General features: G+C 44.7%; 1 protein-coding gene across 2 annotated transcripts; it reads right to left on the reverse strand.

The window, feature by feature from the left end:
* Nucleotides 1-1,914: 1,914 nt before the first annotated feature.
* Nucleotides 1,915-18,403, reverse strand: GSTA4 (glutathione S-transferase alpha 4). 2 transcript variants are annotated; one of them, XM_070245675.1, is made up of 8 exons: nt 18,260-18,403; nt 17,213-17,317; nt 10,771-10,822; nt 9,223-9,355; nt 8,246-8,387; nt 6,485-6,616; nt 3,759-3,897; nt 1,915-2,067 (listed from the first exon to the last, which is right to left on the reverse strand). In XM_070245675.1, the coding sequence occupies exons 2-7, from the start codon at nt 17,297-17,299 to the stop codon at nt 3,775-3,777; spliced, it is 669 nt and encodes a 222-aa protein (XP_070101776.1). In that variant the 5' UTR covers nt 17,300-17,317; nt 18,260-18,403; the 3' UTR covers nt 1,915-2,067; nt 3,759-3,774. The 2 variants fall into 2 exon arrangements, with proteins under 2 accessions (XP_070101776.1, XP_014589978.1); XM_014734492.3 differs by lacking the exon at nt 1,915-2,067 and adding an exon at nt 12,736-12,837 and having other exon boundaries at nt 3,300-3,897; nt 18,260-18,385.
* Between the last annotated feature and the right edge of the window lie 366 nt (nt 18,404-18,769).

An 18,769-nucleotide genomic window follows, 5' to 3' on the forward strand; every position in this document is an offset into this window, starting at 1 on the left:
TGAGCATGGCTTATGGATAAGTGAACTCTATGACAGCAGTGTTATAAGGGATGGGAGGGAGCAACTGGGAATATTCTGTTATAAGTATCTGCACCACCCATGAAGCGGTTATAGCATTATTTGAAAGCTCTCTCAACTTACTTGTAAATATATAGTGCAAATTCCAGGGCAATCACTAAAATGTTCTTTTTTTTAAAAAAGAGCTATAATTGACATGCTAAGAGAGGAGAGAAAATGGAATCATATGAAATGCTCAATTAAAACCAGAGAGGGCAGAAAAAGAGTGGAAGACAAAAAAAAAAAAAAGAAATAACAATGGGAACAAATAGAAAACAGTTACAAACATGGTAGATATTAATCCAATTGCATCAATAATGATTGTCACTGAGAATGGTCTCCAACACACGAACTAAAAGACAGAGACTATCGTGAGTGGATTAAAATAGTGAAGACCCAAGCATACGTTTTCTACAAAAAAGCCACTTTAAATATAAAGACTCCCATTGATTAAACAACTAAGATTGCCAGAAGGTGCCAAATGCTATGAAAATAACAATTGCATGATGAAGAAGAGGTGTGGGGAGGGGGATGCTAAGACCTCACGGTCAGAGGAGGGTTCCCTTAGGTGGGGATGTATGACCAACAGAATAAGAAGGAGCCCACCATGCAATCTGCCGGGACAGACAATTTGGGTTAAAGGAATAAAAGGTATATTCACCAAGAAGGAACAGCAGCAAATACAAAAGCCCACTCTGGTTGTGGCTTGTTGCAGACCCGGGCCCCTGGAACCCACTTTCTGCTCTGTTCCATACCCCAGGAGGCTGGCCCCAACAGATGGCCCCAACCAGGCAGAAGGCAGAAGAGTCAGGTGTTCCTTTGGGCACCCAGTCTGCCAAAGCCTCTCTGAGTGGCGTCTTCTGGGTCCCAGGTTCCTTAAGAGCTGCACCTCTTCCTTCTGCCCCAGACACCAGAGCCCCACACCATCCAGCTTCCCCTTTTGTTCCAGACACCAGAGCCTCTGCAACCGCCCCATTTACACACAGCTGTGCACTTTAACCGCATTAGTGCACCTGCCGTGGCTTCTAGTCAGTGAGCCTCCTGACTCCCCTCTGCTCGTGCTTCCTGTCTCGTTTGTTGGGTTCAGCCCCAAACACTCTAGCACACTGACGTTTTCGAGGATAAATGATCCAGTGCCTGACCTCCCACTCTATGACCCAGAGTCTGGTGGCTCATGAAAGTGGTGGGGTCAGGTGTGGGGTGTGTGAGACTACAGGGTGGCAGTCTGGACCAAAAAGGGATTGTGAGAAAAGTGGGGTCATGCCATCTGAGGCAGGATGGGGAAGGAGTGGAACTTGTTTCCAATATGGGTAGTGAACTGCACAATTTAAGGTCATACAATCGTGAGCAGGAGCCATGGGAACCTGTCTTCATCAGAGAAAGCTTGTCCTCTTGGATTTATTTTCTCTAATCCTGTAACTCAGTGCAGAAGCCAACCTTCCTCCCTGGTTGTTTTCTCTTGAGGGCCCCCTTGTGTCTAAGAGAAATAAAACCCAAACAGAAATGTTTGCAAAATAGCTTCAAGCCTACACAGCAGGCCCCCAATTAATATTATCAGGCAATGGCCGGGGATAGTAAAATCACACCAAAATGGTGACACAAAATAGCTCAAATCTGCTGCCATCTACAAAACTCAATAATACAGATGCCCAGGTTTCATCAAATCGGTGTCTGGTTCCCATGTGCAAGTTAGTTTCCAAATGAGTGTAAGATGTTTCTCTCCCTGGAAGAGTTTAGAAGGAGCGGAGCAGAAGACTGCCCTCACTTCTGACACCATCTGCAGGTTCGCTGAGTGCCCAAAAAAACACACTCAGGTCTGAAAGTCTGCTAGAAGGACTCACAGAACTCACTAAGAGCTGTTGTACTCACGGCTATGGTTTATTACAAGGAGAGAATACAGATGAAGATCAGCCAGGGGAAGAGATGCACAGGGCAGAATTCAGGAGGGTTCCAAACACGGGGCTTCCAGATGTCCTCTTCCTGCAGAGTCATGGACAGCACTGACTCCTCCTGGCAACCATGTGTGACAATAGAGTAGTGTCAACCGGGGAAGCCCACCCGGGCCTTGAGTCCAGAGTTTTTATTGGGGCTCCATCATGTGGCATGACTGACCGCCCCCGTGGCTGATGTGTCTCCAGCCCCTTCAGACCCAAAGCCCCACCATGCATTGCATTGTTAGTGTGGCTCAAAGCTCTCACCCTAAATCACTGTTACTATCTGGCTGGGCTGAAGCCCCCAGCAAACAAAGACACTCCTCTCAGCATGACGCTCCAAGGGCTTAAAGATCACCTCCCAGAAGCAAAGGCAGACCTGCCTTCGGGCAGGGTGAGCCTCTACTCCACACGCCCCCATTCTCCTCTTTTCCTTGGCTCCTGCTCTCAGGAGCCTGGCCGGCCTGGGCCTCTCCCTCAGGAGCAGCAGCCAGGCCGTCACTGCTCCTCGGGCCTGTCCCCGTGCTGCACCTGCCACCAAGCCTTTGCTCTTCTAGCAATCCTAAATATCAGCGGGATGATGGAGTACTTGCATGGTGACAGCGTGAACACAAATAACTACCTTGACATCTATGCTTGATTTTCCTCTAATACAACACCGAGGCACCTGCAGTGACTGTGACAGGCATTCACAATCACCTCATGACTGTGTGTTTTTCACATCTCAGCCAAACGCCCCTCCTGCAGTCGGGGATATCCTCTCTCTGAGACTCTCATCAGACACCTGCCTTTCCTCGGTTTTTAAATTTCTGAGCATTAGATACTCCCAAAGCAACAATTCTTTCTTTTCCAAAATTACTTCTACTCTTTACACGTCTATCTCCCCTACAGTGGTCAATTTTTCTAGAGCAGGGGCTCTGTTCTAAGGTTCTCTTCCTGGCACCCTGCCTGGTACATAATAGGTGCCTAATTAATATCTGAGACAGAAATCAACACATGTTTAAAGCAGTATTAGTAAATCATACTTTTAGTTCTGAAATACAGAAAACTTGAAGCCTACAAATAACCATTTGGGTAGTAGGAGGATAAAAGTAACATATATTTATATCTTCTTACACGTGTCCCATATAACTGGAAGGATATTCAAATGATAACTATGTTGCCCGTGGGGAGCAGAACTGGGTAGCTGGGTGGCAGTGTGAAAAGAACACTTTCAATGGTACACCCTTCTATACTTTTTTGATTTTTGAACCATGTGAATATATTATATATTCCAAACAAGTTAATTTAAAAATTCTAGCAACAGGGCAATGATTTGTAAATTCTTTATTTTGGCTACTATCAGCTGCATTTATTACTACCAGGGATTTATAATAGCTCAGAGGGGAGTTATTCACTAGATATTCTGTTTTATTAGACACTAAAAATTAGGAACAGACTGGAGGGCATTCTGAATGTAATAAGAAGAAGAGAAAAGATGCTCAGGGGAGAACACGAGGTGTGCCCATCCTTGTTATTAGGAAATGAGTTCAGATCAGATCTAAATTAAATGTCAGCCTCTCCAAAAAAGCTTTAGAAAAAAAAAAAATCCCACAACAGTTATTCACTGGACAGAAAAATGTCGATGTTTCTAGAAGAGATCTCCTTGACATGAAAGACCCAACTTAGGAACGACTATACATAGCACCAAGACAGAGCTGGGATCACGGCAGCCTGGCATCAATGAAGACACTATGGACACAGCACTCTCTAGGGCTAGCTCTCACTCACAGATGCATGAGTTGTTTTACGGCATAAAGAGGTTGTAGACGGTTCTCACGTAGATGTCATCCGGAGGAGGCTTCTTCTTGCTACCAGGCTCAAGAAATTTCTTAATTGTAGGGATATTACTTATTTTCACGGTGAACTCCTGAAAAAGGAAAAAACCCAAGAGTTCAAGGTTAACAGCAAGGGTATTATTTACTATGAAAATACAGTTGTGCAAAATGGCACATCAAAATCTGTCCAATAAATATCTGGTGCAGGGATTCAACCAGAACTGTAATCCTGCACCTGTTTAGAGTCTGATCTCTTGGTACAATTTATGTACAATCTCTGCCAACGAAGGCTAGACTCTAGATCAGGCTTTATGCAAACCGCACGGATCATACCAAGATGTGAGTTCTTTTCAGAGATGGAAAATAAAAAAGATACTTAGAATACGATTATGATACTTGCTTAAAGAGAAAAAAGGAATGAAAAAAAAGACGTGAAGTACCTTAAATCTACTGATACGCTCAGAAAAAATGCATGAGTCATTTAAATAAAGTACTTTAAAAAGTCATCAGATGGTACAATTTATATTTTAGGATTCAGCTTCCTTGGACTTTTTTACTCCTATTACCAAATGAATCCTCTTTCTGGCTGTGTGGGGGAAATGACCAGTTGCATTTTTTGTAGTCTAGGGCTCACATACCAGATACTTCTATCAACTGGAGTAGAAGGAAAAAAATCATATTTTTCATTCATAGAGTCAAATCTTACCAATTCTCAACAATTGAGAAGAAAAATCTGTTTGACTTAGTGACAACTGTGAACTATATGAAGTGAATATCCAAAATATACAACTACCCTAATAAAATCTTTCAAAGTCAAGAGGTCATTTATTTAAAAAGCTGCTACTCACTAAATGTATATTACATACAAAGTACAGCCTTAATTAAGCAGGCACACAAACACACACAAACATATGTCACTAATATTTAATAAAAACTCTCATAATTATGTCAATGCTATTTGAATATCACAATCTTCTCTTTTTATTACTTATTCGAGCTACTTGAACTATCTGATTTTGACTATTGTACCAATATTTAGGAGGTTGTTTCGGAGAATTTACCATTTCAAGGTTTACCGGGGGTTCATACTTGTCAAGTATAACGAAACTTTTGTGACTCTTGACTTTTTTTTTACCCTTTAATCAATGCAGGAATGACCCTTTAATTCAACTCAGATCTGGTGCCAGATTCTGAAGTGCTCGATCTGACCAGAGATTAAAATAGTATTTACATAGATGTGCCTAGGGTTTAAAAACAAGTTGTTAGCAGCATGGATGGAAAATACCAGTAGGTCCCTGGGCTATTTCAAGGATCTACTGGTATTAAAGTCAAATTAAAGAACCTCCGTCTCTGTGTCTGGAAGAAGGAACGAACAGATAGCTACACTACATAATGGCTGTTGGCCCTGTTGAAGATTTCTATTCTTGTTTTCTGGGTGTATGCCTTTAACTGGTGGCTCCTGTCCTCATCAGCATATCAAAATGCTGTTTACTAGACTTGGGAAAATTATTTTAAAAGGTATGTGTGTTAATTTTTGGAGATTAAGTGTGTGTCTCTCTTGTCTTTTGATAACTTGGTCAAAGATGTGTCGATTTGGTCCTTATCAGGGGTTGACCACCTCCTGCTATAGAGGACCAGTCAGTAAATATGTTAGGTTCTGCAGGCCCTATGGGTTCTAGCAGAACGACTCAGCTGTGCCGTGGCAGCACTAATGCACAGACAATGTGTAAATGGATGGGCGTGGCTCTGCGCCCATAAAACTTATTTATGGACACTGAATTTTAAATTTCAGATGTCCTGAAATATTATTATTCTTTTGATATTTTTTCAACCATATAAAAATGTAAAAACCATTCTTAGCTCAAGAGCTGTACAAAAACAGGTAGCAGGCCCAATTTGGCCCAGGGGTGCCGCAGTTCGCTAACACCCCAGGATAGAGCAAGGCTGACCAGATTTAGAGATAAAAGGCTAACATTCTAGACGAAACTCAGGTACCCACTCACGAGGCTATCCTGACTGCTGACTTCCTTACCCTGGTCTCTCTTTCCTCATACGTATCTTTTTGAAGGCATCGGATGAAACTAGTGTTTTAAAGCCCTTTTCTGCTTCAAAATTCTATGATCAATCCTGCCAGAATAATACCGAGGAATAAGCTGAGCCACACACAGTCTCTCCTTGGAATCTCTGGGAAGGAGAATGTGGGGGCTCTGTGGGGTAATGTTTACGATGCCTCTTCTTAGCTCTCGGAACTCAGGCTTGGACATTTCTAGTTGGAGACCACATTATTTCTGAGAATGGGAGCCACACTGACGATGAGACTGGTTTTGATGCTGACTCTCGAGCCCTCCCGTCAGTACTGCACAAACAGACGACGAAAACCTCGTCCCTAGAAGTACTTCTACGGCAAGTGCCTATTGGCAACCTGTGTGGAGCTCATTCCAAGAGTGTAGTTATGGAGCAAAACTAAGGTAAAGCTTCTTTCAGCTGGAGATGATCTTTCAGCTCTAAGAATCTGGGGAGCAGGAAAACAATTTCAAGTCTGTACCTTCATCTCATTTTACTAAGTAGAATTTTAAAAAACTACACACACACATACACACACCCAGGCAACCGATCAACAGACACTGGAGGAAGGCCTAAGAGTTCTGGGCCAATCTTCTGAGACGCAGTTTTATTTACCTGGAGGTGAGGAAACGCAGACAGGATATTAGGAATTTTCTCTTCTAGAGCCAAAATGGTTTGGAGAAGAATTATGTCCGCGAGGCTCAGCTGATTACCAACAAGAAACCTTTGTCCGTGATCCCTTAAGACCTGCGGGATAGAAACGTCCTGCATCGGTTACAATTCTCGACATGGAGAAACTGACGGAGGTATTGGATCAGTGCAGTGTCTGAGAAGGCGTGAAACTAGGCCTTGTCCTTTCATCCTTTTATAAATAACATCAACTAAGAGGACGCTCCCTGTATCAGGAGAGAGAAACCAAAGGCGTAGAAATGAAAGCATCATTAAATATCTGCTTTACAGCAGAATGAGCCTGAAGAGGGGAAGGAAACATTCTGGATTTAGCACCCAGCGCTTTACAAGGGGACATCTACACCACGAATGCATCTACAGAAATGAATTAGCCCTGATGAATTCAGGAGGCTGGGGGGCACGTGATGTAAGAAGTCAGCTATAGGTCCTGTCTAGGGAGTCCAATGTCGTCTGCCAGTTCTGGGTTTCTATGAGGGACTCATGGTCACAAACTAGATGCGACTATAAAAAAAGCAGACTTGCACATCTCCCAAGACAGAGAAAATTAAAAGCACGAGAGTTCATCTCGGCTCCCGTGTTGAGAGTAACCTACAGGTGCGGGTTCACAGGAACAGATGACAATCAGGGAGAGGCAAGAACAGTGGCAGAACAGAGGGGATCCCTTTGCAGTGGACTCTTAGATGCCCATGAGGGTGAGTTTGTGTGCACATGCGTGTGCATGTACGTGTGCATGTGTGTTTGACAGGGACTCTGTGTACGACTCCAAATTAAATATGACTCTGGAGCCAGAGTCGGAGAGTACAATGAATCCAGAATTTATAGTCAGAGGCCAGGGCTCCAATCCTGCCTCCAACCTTGGGCGCGTCACTCAGTCTCTCTGTGACTGTTTCATTATGTGTAAAAGAGAGGTAACAGTTTTTAGCTCATGTGTTGGGAGCAGCCTTGATGCACTCTGGGCCACAGGGACAGAAGAACCAGCAGTGACCTGTCTGCAAAGCACCTGTTCCTCCCTTATCACACATTTCTGCATTATATTTTATATTCACAAAGTGCCTATGGGCAGGAGACCATGAAACCAGGCGACAGAAAATACCGCTCCTTCATCTGAAATCTAATTCCGCAAGGATGGCCAGAAGAAGTCTGCCAATTCTAGGTTTACGTGCTGTTTTTTGATTGAAACATTTAAAAATATTCCTCTCAGTTGAGGAAAAGAGGAGTTTGAAGCTCAGAAAAGCAGATATAGTAATAAGATGAGGAAAATAAAACAGAAACAAAAATAGCAAAGGGAAGAGAAATAGAACAGCAATGGCTCTTTTCTTCCAATAGCACGTCTGACACACATTGCCCGTTAAAGCAATGACCATGGAATGGAAGAATGACGCAACTGGGGAGTTTCTGCTTTTCTGTATCCTACATATGTGGGCACCTGGTGAATGTGCAGGAACAGTAATGCACACATGGGGTGAGCCCATATTTCTCCAGGCTTCCGAATAATGTGGTCCTAGTAGAGTCTGAGGGGCTCCAAGACATCCTGGCCTTGTGCTGGTGGCCACTGTCCACTCTCAGGTGTCCAGTGGGGTTAGTCCAATGGGGCTCAGCTTTACCCAGCCCTGAGCAGCAAGGGGCATGGCAGCAGCTGCTTTGTGGTCGGGTTATGCTGTGCGCACAGGCTTCTCTGCCACCTACCTTTTCAAACACAGGAAAGTATCTAATGATAGCCTTCTGGGCCATGTTGACCACTTCTTTTTGCTGATCATCTGGTTTTAGGAAAGGATGCATGATGATCAATTCCAGGAGATCCAGCGTCCCCTCCACATACATGTCAATCCTTAAAACAAAAAAGCAGCTTTCTCAGTTTCCTCTCTTTGAACTCATCGGTTTTTACCACTAAGAATTCAGAGTGCTTTTCTCTTAAGGCTCTGGCAACTTAAGTACCATGAAGCATTTACCTACATCTGTCTCTTAAGAGCAAAGATGCAAAGTCACTTCTAGTTGTAATTCACAAAATCATTTGGAAAAATTTGTCACAAATCAGAAAGCACAATAGTCCACTCCTCCACCCGCATCCTGCACCCACGCTCAGTGTGGGTGGAACTTCACATTTATGAAAAGAGTGCATATCATTTATGGAATGCTTGGTATGTACCAGGCAGAGTGCTAAACACTCTACATCCAATATGTCACTGAATCCTGTGACATTATGAGGAACGTGCTATCAATATCCTATTGTACAGGAAACTCATCAGGACCCCGGAACTTAGCATTTTTCCTAGTATCATACATCGAGCAAATACAAGGACCAGGCTTTGAGTTCACATTATAATCCAGAGCACGGTATCCCAGTCCTTGCATGTCACAGCAGCTTTCTGTTCCTAATACTCAAAGACAATCAATTTGCAAGAAAGGCAAAAGCAGCATCAAAGTGTTTAAAGATGTTGAAACCTGAATCCATCACACCCCAGGGTCAGGATCCAATATCTGAATTCAACTGCTTTCTATCATTTTACTCAGACTCTCTGTCCTGATTTTCCCACTGGTTTTTGTTCCCTGTTCACACTAATGACACAAGACATAAAGCAGTCAGGATGCGCTGGAGAGGACTGCTAATCAGCTAGGGTGTCAGCAAGCTGACAAACAAGAACGCTCGAGAGGAGCCTCAGTACAGGGTTCTCTCCTTGAGGTCCTTGCCAAAGAGGTGGTGCTTGTCCGCTATGTAGTGGAGGATGCTGCGGGTCTGCACCAGCTTCATCCCGTCAATTTCAACCATCGGCACTTGTTGGAACAACAGGTGGTTACCTGAGGATGGAAGCTCAGAGTTACAAGTAATCTCTTCCCTGTTCCCCATCCCCTAAAAAGGTGCTCTATTGAATGATAAAGGACAGTGGGGTGACAGCCTTAGGAAAGAGCGTAAAGCTCCCTGATGACGGATAACCTCAACTTCATTCAGGGAAGCAGATTTAGCCATAAAGCAGCCCCAACACTAGCACTGTTCTAAACCTTCCCTTTTCATTTTCACCCCAGGAAAAAATAACTACCCACAGTGAGAAGGGGTAGGGGGAAATGGAGTAAAGATATTTCTTCAGAGCTGCACTGGGCAACAGTAGCCAGGAGCTGCATGTGTCTAGTTAAACTTAAATTTAAATTAATTAGAATTTTAAAAAATTTCTAATTCATTTCCTTAGACACAATAGACACATTTCAAGTGCTCGGCAGGCACATATGGCTTAGTGGCTACTACACTGGACTGTGTACAATGGAATATTTCCATCACTGTAAAATGCCATACTGACAGCACTACTTTAGACATCTGATCATGAAAGCTAAGTCACCAGCTGATACTTACCCATGTAGGCTCGGTTTTTCTCTTCCACAGCCACATACCACTTACTACCAAGTATGCTGTCACTGGTCCCAAAGTAATCCATTACTTTCTGCAACAAACCTATATCAAACACTTTCCACGTACCAAACCCAGGGAGAGATGCAAGTATAGGCTACAGCCTAGCCCTTGAGTGGCTCAGGGTCTGGGGCATATGAAGGCAGAGGGGAGATGAGTATTCAGCACATGCCTGGTGACGTCAGGCAGTGTCATACATGACAGGTGGCATGAGACCCCCTAGAGCTGGTCCCTCTCAAGGGAGCGTTGAGTTAAGCCTGGGGACCCCTGCTGGCGGCTGGGAGGGAGCTGCATGCAGGTTTAGGGGGTATTCCTTCTGGGGCCTGGGCACGGAGGGAGTAGGGCTGACCCGGAGTTAAAGGGGGCCTTTCAGTGATTTTGTTTCTGTTTGGTATTTACTTTCAGAAATGCAGCCCAGTGTAAATGGGGACTTTTAGCTACATACTTCAAGCATGCGCCAATGCCTCAGATAATTTGGAGAGGGCAAGGAGGGGAAGATGAAGAGGAGGGAAGGGATGAGGGAGAGGAAGAAAGGGGGAAAAGAGGGCAGAGGGTTGGAGGAGAACAGGATGAAGAAGAGCTGTCCACCTGGATGCAGGAAGGAACTGCTCCCTCCCTTTAGCTGGTTCTTAAAGAATTACTAAATAAGAAGCGATTTCTTGGCAATTTCAGCTGTTATTTCCTCCTGCCTGTCTGGTTTTAGGATACTGCTCTGAAGGTCTGGTGTCAGCAGCATCTTTGCCCTTCCACACACATATCAGTTCTTAAAAAAAAAAATCAGTATTACCAACCGTTGTCTCACTTCCATACTCACCATCCTGCAACTTCTGCAGCTGATCTTTTGTTTCTAAGAATTCTTCATCGAACTAAATTTTAAAAGACACCACCCCCCCCAAAAGAAGGGAAATGTCATTACGGGTTCAGGACTGAAACAAGCAAGTTAAATTTCCTCAAAAGCAGAGAGAAAGAGCACACTTAACATCCACATTTTGGTTTCTAAATATTAATGCCCACTGGATGGAAATCAGGACTCCTGGGAGAAAAGGTGGACTCTGTTCTCTCAGACAGCGAGGAAGTGCTCAAATGCAAGGAAGTGCGAGAAATGTCAAAGGCAAAGGCACACAGGATGCTACTTGAGAGAGAGAATCCCTAGCCAAATCTGTGACAATTCAAGCATCAAAAAGAGTAAGGTCAATTATGGATTACAACACACACACACACACACACACACATCCCTGTGTCCATAAATGATGATACTAAAATAAAGGGAGAAGGAAAAGCTCCTTTTTACAGAAGAATTAGTGCTAATTCATATAGAATTATTGCTAATTAATGATAAAATTAGGAAGTCACCAATTTGCAACCTACAATGTAATAATTGATTCTTGTGTGTGTGTGTTTTTGAGGAAGATTAGCCCTGAGCTAACTACTGCCAATCCTCCTCTTTTTTGCTGAGGAAGACTGACCCTGAGCTAACATCCATGCCCATCTTCCTCTACTTTATATGTGGGACGCCTACCCCAGCATGGCTTTTGCCAAGTGGTGCCATGTCCGCATCCGGGATCCAAACCGGCAAAACCCGGGCCGCTGAGAAGCGGAACGTGCACACTTAACCGCTGCACTGGGCAGGCCCCTAATAATTGATTCTGATAAGGACCAGAATGGATACTGAAATCCTTAGGTCATGGGGCACAGGATACTCGCAATCTCAAAGGATCACCCCACAAGTTAATTATGACAAAGGAAAAATATCTTTGTAATGGAGAGATCTGTCAAACCAAGTGGTCAAACGTAGTTCCCCACTGGGGGCCACTCTGAGAGGTCATGTGCTTCCTGCTGTGACACAATGAGAAGGGCACAGGAACACTGTGGAAACATTGTCAAAAACGTTTAACCTGGATCTCATTGCAAGGTGAAAATCAGCCATACCCAGAATGTGGGACATTCTGCAACAGAAATGGCCCGGACTCTTTTAAAGAGTCAAGGGCATAGGGGAAAAAAAGAAGGAGACACTGTTCTAGATGAAAAGAAACTAAAGAGACAGAACCACCAAATGCCTGAATCTTGATTAGATCTTGGATGGAGGGGTGTGGGTGGACAGTTACAACTGCTAAATAGGTATAGAACAGTCATACACACATTTGGGGGACAATGGAGAACTTTTCCATAATGACTGTGTAGTAGATATTGTAAAACTAGTATTAATTTTCTTAGTTGTGACAATGATATTGTGGTTATTATAACAATTATTTATTCTCCCTTAGGAGGAAGATACATGCTGATATCTGCAACTTTCTTTCAAAGGATTGGGGGTGGGGCAGGGAGCAGAGAGAGGAAGGGAGAAATCAAATGTAGCAAAATGTTAACAACCAGTGAATTTAATTGAAAGGTGTCCATTGTATCATTACAACTTCTCTGTAGGTTTGAAAGTTTCAAACTAAAAAGTTAGGGGAGGGGCCAGCCCAGTGGTGTCCTGGTTAGGTTTGGGCTCAGCTTCAGCTACCAGGGTATGTGGGTTCAGGTCCTGGGCGTGGACCCACACACCGCTAATCAAGTCATGCTGTTGCAGCGTCCCACGTACAAAACAGAGGAAGACTGGCACAGATGTTAGCTCAGGGACACTCTTTCTCACCAAAAAAAAAGTTACGGGAAAAAAAGAAGCAGTGAAAACAGGTTCCTCTTCTCGTGACATATGAAACACGTTCTAAGGCACTAATGTACTTCACGTCAGAAACAGGAGGGAAGCCTCCTCCCGCTGAGTCCTCAGAGGGTTCCCTACCTGTGTCTGTCCCTGCACTGCCCCCTCAAGGCATCCGAGGGGGGACAGAGCTGACCAGCACACAACTGGAACTTCTCCCCTCCTCCATCCCAAACAGCTGACCTGGGGGGAGAATCGGGGTGATGGGATGTTGGCATGGCTTCTCTTACTCCCCAGGGTCCTCGTGGTGTGAGGAGAGGGGTCTCAGGGCCCCCTGGAGGCCCTCAATCTGGTGCCCACAGAGCAGTAGCCGCAGGGCAAGAATGTCCCGGGCATTTGTCCAAACGCCTAGCTGCTCACACGTGATGCAGGTGGTGCCCCCTCCACACTACTGCTCTCAAACCTTCATGACTGTGACCATTTAAAGCACACAAGGAAGTGCGGGGGTGGGTGTTAGACCCAGCCCCCCCCCGCCCCCCCCCCCCCCCCCCCCCCCCCCGGTTCCGATACTCAATGCAGTAGCTGGCAGAGACCAGAAAGATACATTTTTTAAAACAAATTCTTCCAAACAGTTCTGATTCTGAATTTTGACTTCTGGAGACACATATGCAAAATGTGTGCTCTCTCTGACTAGAGAAACTCTCTCGTGTCAAGCTTTACAAAACTACTGGGCAGCAAGAAGAAACTGGCACCGGAATGGGAGATGAGAGGGTGGGAAAGAGAGGAAGGACAAACATCACAAGGCAGAGCTGGGAGGGCACCTGGCGACTCTTGTCTGAGCACTGCTCAAGCGATGAGCACAGAGGCAGCGTCCAGGTTTCTGTCTGCACAACCAGGGTACTGTTCCCACCTGGGGTCTTTGGAGCACTGCCCTCCCCACACCACAGCACCCCCTTTCAAGCTCTTTCAGTTCTTCTAAGTGAATTGCCCAGAAGTCCTGAATTAGGAGTCTGTGGCCTTAAGTCTCCTCTTCAACACGTGTCAATCTCCCTGTTAACAAGGAGGACCTGACTGGGTTTCTGGGGGGTCACCAGGCAAATGAAGCCCCGAGCAGCGAAGAAGCAACATTTAGCTCAGAACAATGTCTAAGGTCTCAAATCAAGTGACTGAGACTGAGGACACCGATTCCCCGAATTAGGACAGGCTGCCTTTCAGCGGTTGTCAGTTACCCAGTTACTCAGGTGTGTGTGCTTGTGTGCTTTACACCACAGGGGCAACCCAACACTGCGACCCTGGGAGTCATGAGCTGTCCCTCTGTCCTGACTGTTTCACATCTACATGAGCACAAACTGAGCTAAAAATATCTTTTGGCAAAGAAATGGGGAGGGACACCCACCCCTCAATACCACCTTTTGGGAATTGCTCCTGTAAACCATATGGTCAGCCCTAGTGAGGGAGGCCAGTCTAGCTCCCCCCACCCTGGTCAGAACAGTGGGCTCGGGAACCAAGCTGGGCTAACTATTCTACCCCACCTGCCTGCCTGGTCTAGGGTAGTGGGTCATATCACCCAAGTTCTTTTTTGTTTGACTTATTTAGGGTGGAGTTTCTATTACTGCAACCAAGAATCTTGACTCACAGGAGAGTAGGAGGGACAGGATAGAATGAAGACAGGGAAGAGAGGGGATTTGACAAGGGGTTATATTGCATACACATATAAGACAAACACTGCAAAACCTATCAAATAAACCAGAACTGCAAACTCAGAGGCATACAGGAGTTAGATGGTTGACATAAATAAGCTGACCAGGTTTAGGTGATGGGACCAAGAATTTTTTCACCCTCCTCTTAACAAATGAGAAAACATGTCCTGAGCCAAGAGGGAGTGATGGGGACCGTGATGAATTAGAAAGGTCCATCCACAGTGTGGTCCTTAAACAGATTCAGCAATTGCTGCCCTGTGGAAATGAGGGTCCAGTATTATCAGATCTTCTTCCCATTTCTCAAGAGAAGTCAGAAATTAGAATTTACATACAAAAATTTAGAAAATTGTCAAACACTGTGTGGCAAGTTCTAACGATCTGCAAAGAAACCAAAACCAAACCAACCAAACAAAAAACAAAACCCCAAAGCCATCAACCTTCATTTGTCATCTCTGGAGGTTGCTACGGTAACGCCTCATTATTCTGAAAATTGAAAGAGACCGAATCAAGCATTTATCTTGCCTTTCCTATCTGAACTGTACTTCAAGGCAATTAAATAGTTAACAAGCAAAAAATTACTCAGTTTATTAACCACAGTTAATAAATTCAGGTGAAATGGCAGAAATAGAAAAATCGCCATTTTGCCATCCCTTACAATGATGACAATCAACAGCTGCTAAAACCACTAGTTGCAAGGGTAATGGAGGAAACTTTCCAATGCGCGGATCAGGCTGACGTCACTGGAACACACGGATCAAGCTCAGCGTTGCTGAAAACAAGACAGTCAGACATCATGCACCCCCTGATGTTGTACAAGAGAAATGTGTTCACAGCATCACCTCTGACGCAGTCTGGTAGGAAAAAAATTAGGAGAGAGAAAGAAAAAAAGGAGCCTGGATTTATCAGGGTCCAACGGCAGTTTACAGGAAATATGGAGAATAAAGGAACATGTTAAAATGAGGGTAAATCAGCCAAATCCAGAATGGGGGAAATTCTACAGGGCAGTTTCTTCCACAAATAAATGGCACCAGAAACAAATGCAGACACTTAGCACCCGGATCTTGGCTGCTAATACCATGTTCTAATAAAAGGGGCCAGGGCTCCTTGGAGGCACACCGGATTCTAGGACGAGGGCAAATTAAATATAAGGTGAGCTTGGAGCATCTTGTCGTATCAGACAGTAAGGAAGTGCTGAAGGGAAAAAAAAGAAAAAGAAGGATGGGGCTTTGTGGAAAGAACACAAGAGCCACCTGAAAGAGCCCCAATGGCCAGAGCTGGAGCAATTCGAGCAACAAAATAAAGTACTATTGGATTTTAATCCAAAATATAAAATAAATATACTTAAGTCCACACTGATATAAACAAACGATCGAATAAATAAATAAGTGAAGAGGAAAAAGATAAATCTTCCTTACGCAAGAATTCTAAATGTAGATACTCTCCCCTCAGGAGTTGGAGCTTAATTCCCATCCTTTGGAGTGTAGGCTGAACTTAATGATTCGCTTCCAAAGGACCAAAGGAAAAATAGTCACTTTACAGTGAAGAAACCTGGCAGACACCATGTTAACCAAATGACCAAGGTTAACAGCACCCATGATAGTTCATTTTAATATCATGGAACCCCTAACACGAGGCAATAAGAAGGGTACTTCATCTCTTTGGTATTCTTCCCCCAAAACCCCAAACCCCAGAGTAATCATGAGAAAAACATCAGACAAACCCAAACTGTGGAGGATTCCACAAAAACCCTGACCAATACTTTCCAAAACTGTCAAGGCTGTGAAATAAAGGAAAGACTGAGAAACTGCCACAGATTGAGGGAGACTAAGGAAATTTAGTGATTAAATATAATGTTGGATCCTGAAACAGTAAAAAGGCATTAGTGGAAAAATTAATTGGAATGAAGTCTGTAGTTTAGTTGTGCACCAACGTTAATTTCTTAGTTTTGAGTCGGTTATGTAAGATGTTGTTAGTAGGAGAGACTGAGCGACAGTCATGTGGGAACACCCTGCACTATCTTCATAAGTTTTCTATTAATCTAAAATTATTTCCAAACGTAAAGTTAATTTTTTTAAAATGCAGAGAAAATCTTAGAAATTTTTAAAATACTGAAAGAAACCTAATCAAATGCAATGCGTGGACCTGATTTCAATCCAGTCGGGGACAAAGTAACTATAAAAAGAATTGTTTGAGACAATTAGGACTAAGTGCCAGATGCTAATAAGGAATTGTTAATTTTGTTGGGTGTGGTGATGGTATTGTGGTTATGTTCTAAAATCCTCATCTTTTAGAGATAAAAACTGAAGTACTCAAAGATGAAATGGTATGTATTTTGCTTTAAAGAACCCAGTCCCACAGAACAAGTGGAGGGGATGAGAGAGACGAACAAAGTCAGCAAAGAGCTAATGACCAAGCTGGGTGAAAGGTACATGGAATCCACGGACGTTCTCTCTACCTTTGTTCGTATTTGAAAATTTCCATAAATAAGAAGGTAAAAGAACAGAACCAAAAGAAAAACAAAAACACTGTGGGCCAAAGTAGACACGTATGCAGACAAAACAGCAGGCTGCCAGTTTGAAGCCATCAAAGTAAACAGGAAATTTACCTAGAGAATGTATAATTAAAAAGTTCTGGGAGTAACTGGCAAATTTCAGGTTCACTGCTTTTCTCCTTATTAATTTATTGGTAGTAGATCAGAAGTCAATGATTAAGCAACAGTCAAGAGTAAAACAGAATTCCATTAACGACATTTCATTTATAAAGAAAAACCCCCTTGAAAGGAAGAACTCAGATTCTGACTCAAGGAAGCATGTCTGCAATATTAGTGGGAGACGACCAGAACAGGGCTCCGCCATTTATGTTTTCCTCAAAGGTCTCAAGGCTGTACGACAAATCTGTGAAGAAACAAGGCAGGGTACCTCGACTCCAGCAGCGGCTAAAACCCATCTTACGGATTCCATCCGACCTCTCCCGTTCGGATAATGGAGCTTGGGCTTCGCTGCCATGATGGCCTTGCAGGCTTTCTGAAAAACAAATCCAGCAGCTCCTCGCTTACGAACAACAGTCTCAATTTCGTGTCCTCAACCCAGTGCTCAGGCTAAACGAATATTCGGGATTTGGGCACAGGAAACTGACTTTTTTTTTTTATTACTGCGTTTTCCCTCACTCCATAAAAACACGCCACCATTTTAAAATATTTAAAAATAACAACCGTCTTTGTTGGTTTTCATATTGTTTCTATTTACGATTTCTTATTCTGGGTCTTGGGAAGCTGGGGCCATTTGCTGAAAAGACATTTGGGCTAGCAGTACGTTACTTCACGGATTCAGAACATCATATAATTTGACCTTGAAAAATCTTAGATTTTCCAAATGCAACCCGGAGAGGCCAGACGCGGAGGAGAGTTACACACCCCCTGGAACCTCTGCAAGTATTCGCACTTTCACATGCATCATCATATTTAATTATCCCAGCAAATGGGAGGTGGATGGGCTAAGTATTACGACTGTCTGCAAAACGTGCGTCTCTCGCCACGTCTGCGGTAGCCGCCCCCGGGTCCCACAGGTCCTCCGCCCCCACTGGGAGATGAGCCCCCTCTTGCGAGGGCGCCCAGGCCACGCACTCGGCCCCCCGAGACTAGCCTCCCGGGGCCCCCACGCCCCCGTTCAGCCCACGCTGGGCCCGGCCCGGGAAGATCCGAGCCTGCCTTCCACCAGTGGATTCAGACTCCGCAGAGCGGGTTAATAGAAATACGCACAGAGCCAAGAAAGACCCCAACCCCAGCCCACGTCTGCCCAGATGGGGGCGGGGGCGCAAAGGACAAGAGGGAGGGAGACAAGAGAAGGATTGAATGAGGGGGTGGTCACTGGATGGATGGGAGAGTTAGAGGCTCGGAGCTTAGAGAAGATGGGGGAGGGGAAGAGAAACAGAGGAAGGGGCGCCGGAGGGCGGCAGCGGAGACAGACCTGGAATCCGCTCGGAGCACCCGGAGCCGCACAAAGTCGGCGGCGAGCGGTCAGCAGCCAGGCGGGAGCAGCAGGCGGTCCGAGCGCGCTCACGGTGGGCGAGGCTCCGGAAAGATTTCACCAATAGAGACGGCGGTGTTTAGCATGCCCCACCCATCTGCAAGGCATTGTGGATAATATAAAAACATCTCCAATTTAAGTCAATTTAAACATCAATTTTAGAGTTTGAAGGATGAAATAACCTTTAGAATGTTAGTTAGACTTGGACTTTACCTGAAGCTTCCTGCTAGAGACCAGGCATAGTAAACAACTCGACCTATGCGTAAAGCCACAATTTTCTACAGGCTTATATACCTCGTGCTCGATCCTGCTGCCTCGGATGTGAGGGCGATCTGGCTGCGACATCTGTCACCCCATTGATCGCCAGGGTTGATTCGGCTGATCTGGCTGGCTAGGCGGGTGTCCCCTTCCTCCCTCACCGCTCCATGTGCGTCCCTCCCGAAGCTGCGC

Source organism: Equus caballus, chromosome 20 (assembly GCF_041296265.1).
Source record: "Equus caballus isolate H_3958 breed thoroughbred chromosome 20, TB-T2T, whole genome shotgun sequence".
NCBI lineage: Eukaryota > Metazoa > Chordata > Mammalia > Perissodactyla > Equidae > Equus > Equus caballus.

Bases quoted from the DNA above. Each gene is read 5' to 3' on its own strand.
- GSTA4 (XM_014734492.3), bottom strand. From the start codon at position 17,299: ATGGCAGCGAAGCCCAAGCTCCATTATCCGAACGGGAGAGGTCGGATG. The intron at 10,823-12,735 runs GTAGGGAACCCT...TTTAAAATTTAG, and splicing joins CAGTGCAGGGACAGACACAG to TTCGATGAAGAATTCTTAGA. The intron at 9,356-10,770 runs GTGAGTATGGAA...TTCCATCCTCAG, and splicing joins GCTGCAGAAGTTGCAGGATG to GTAACCACCTGTTGTTCCAA.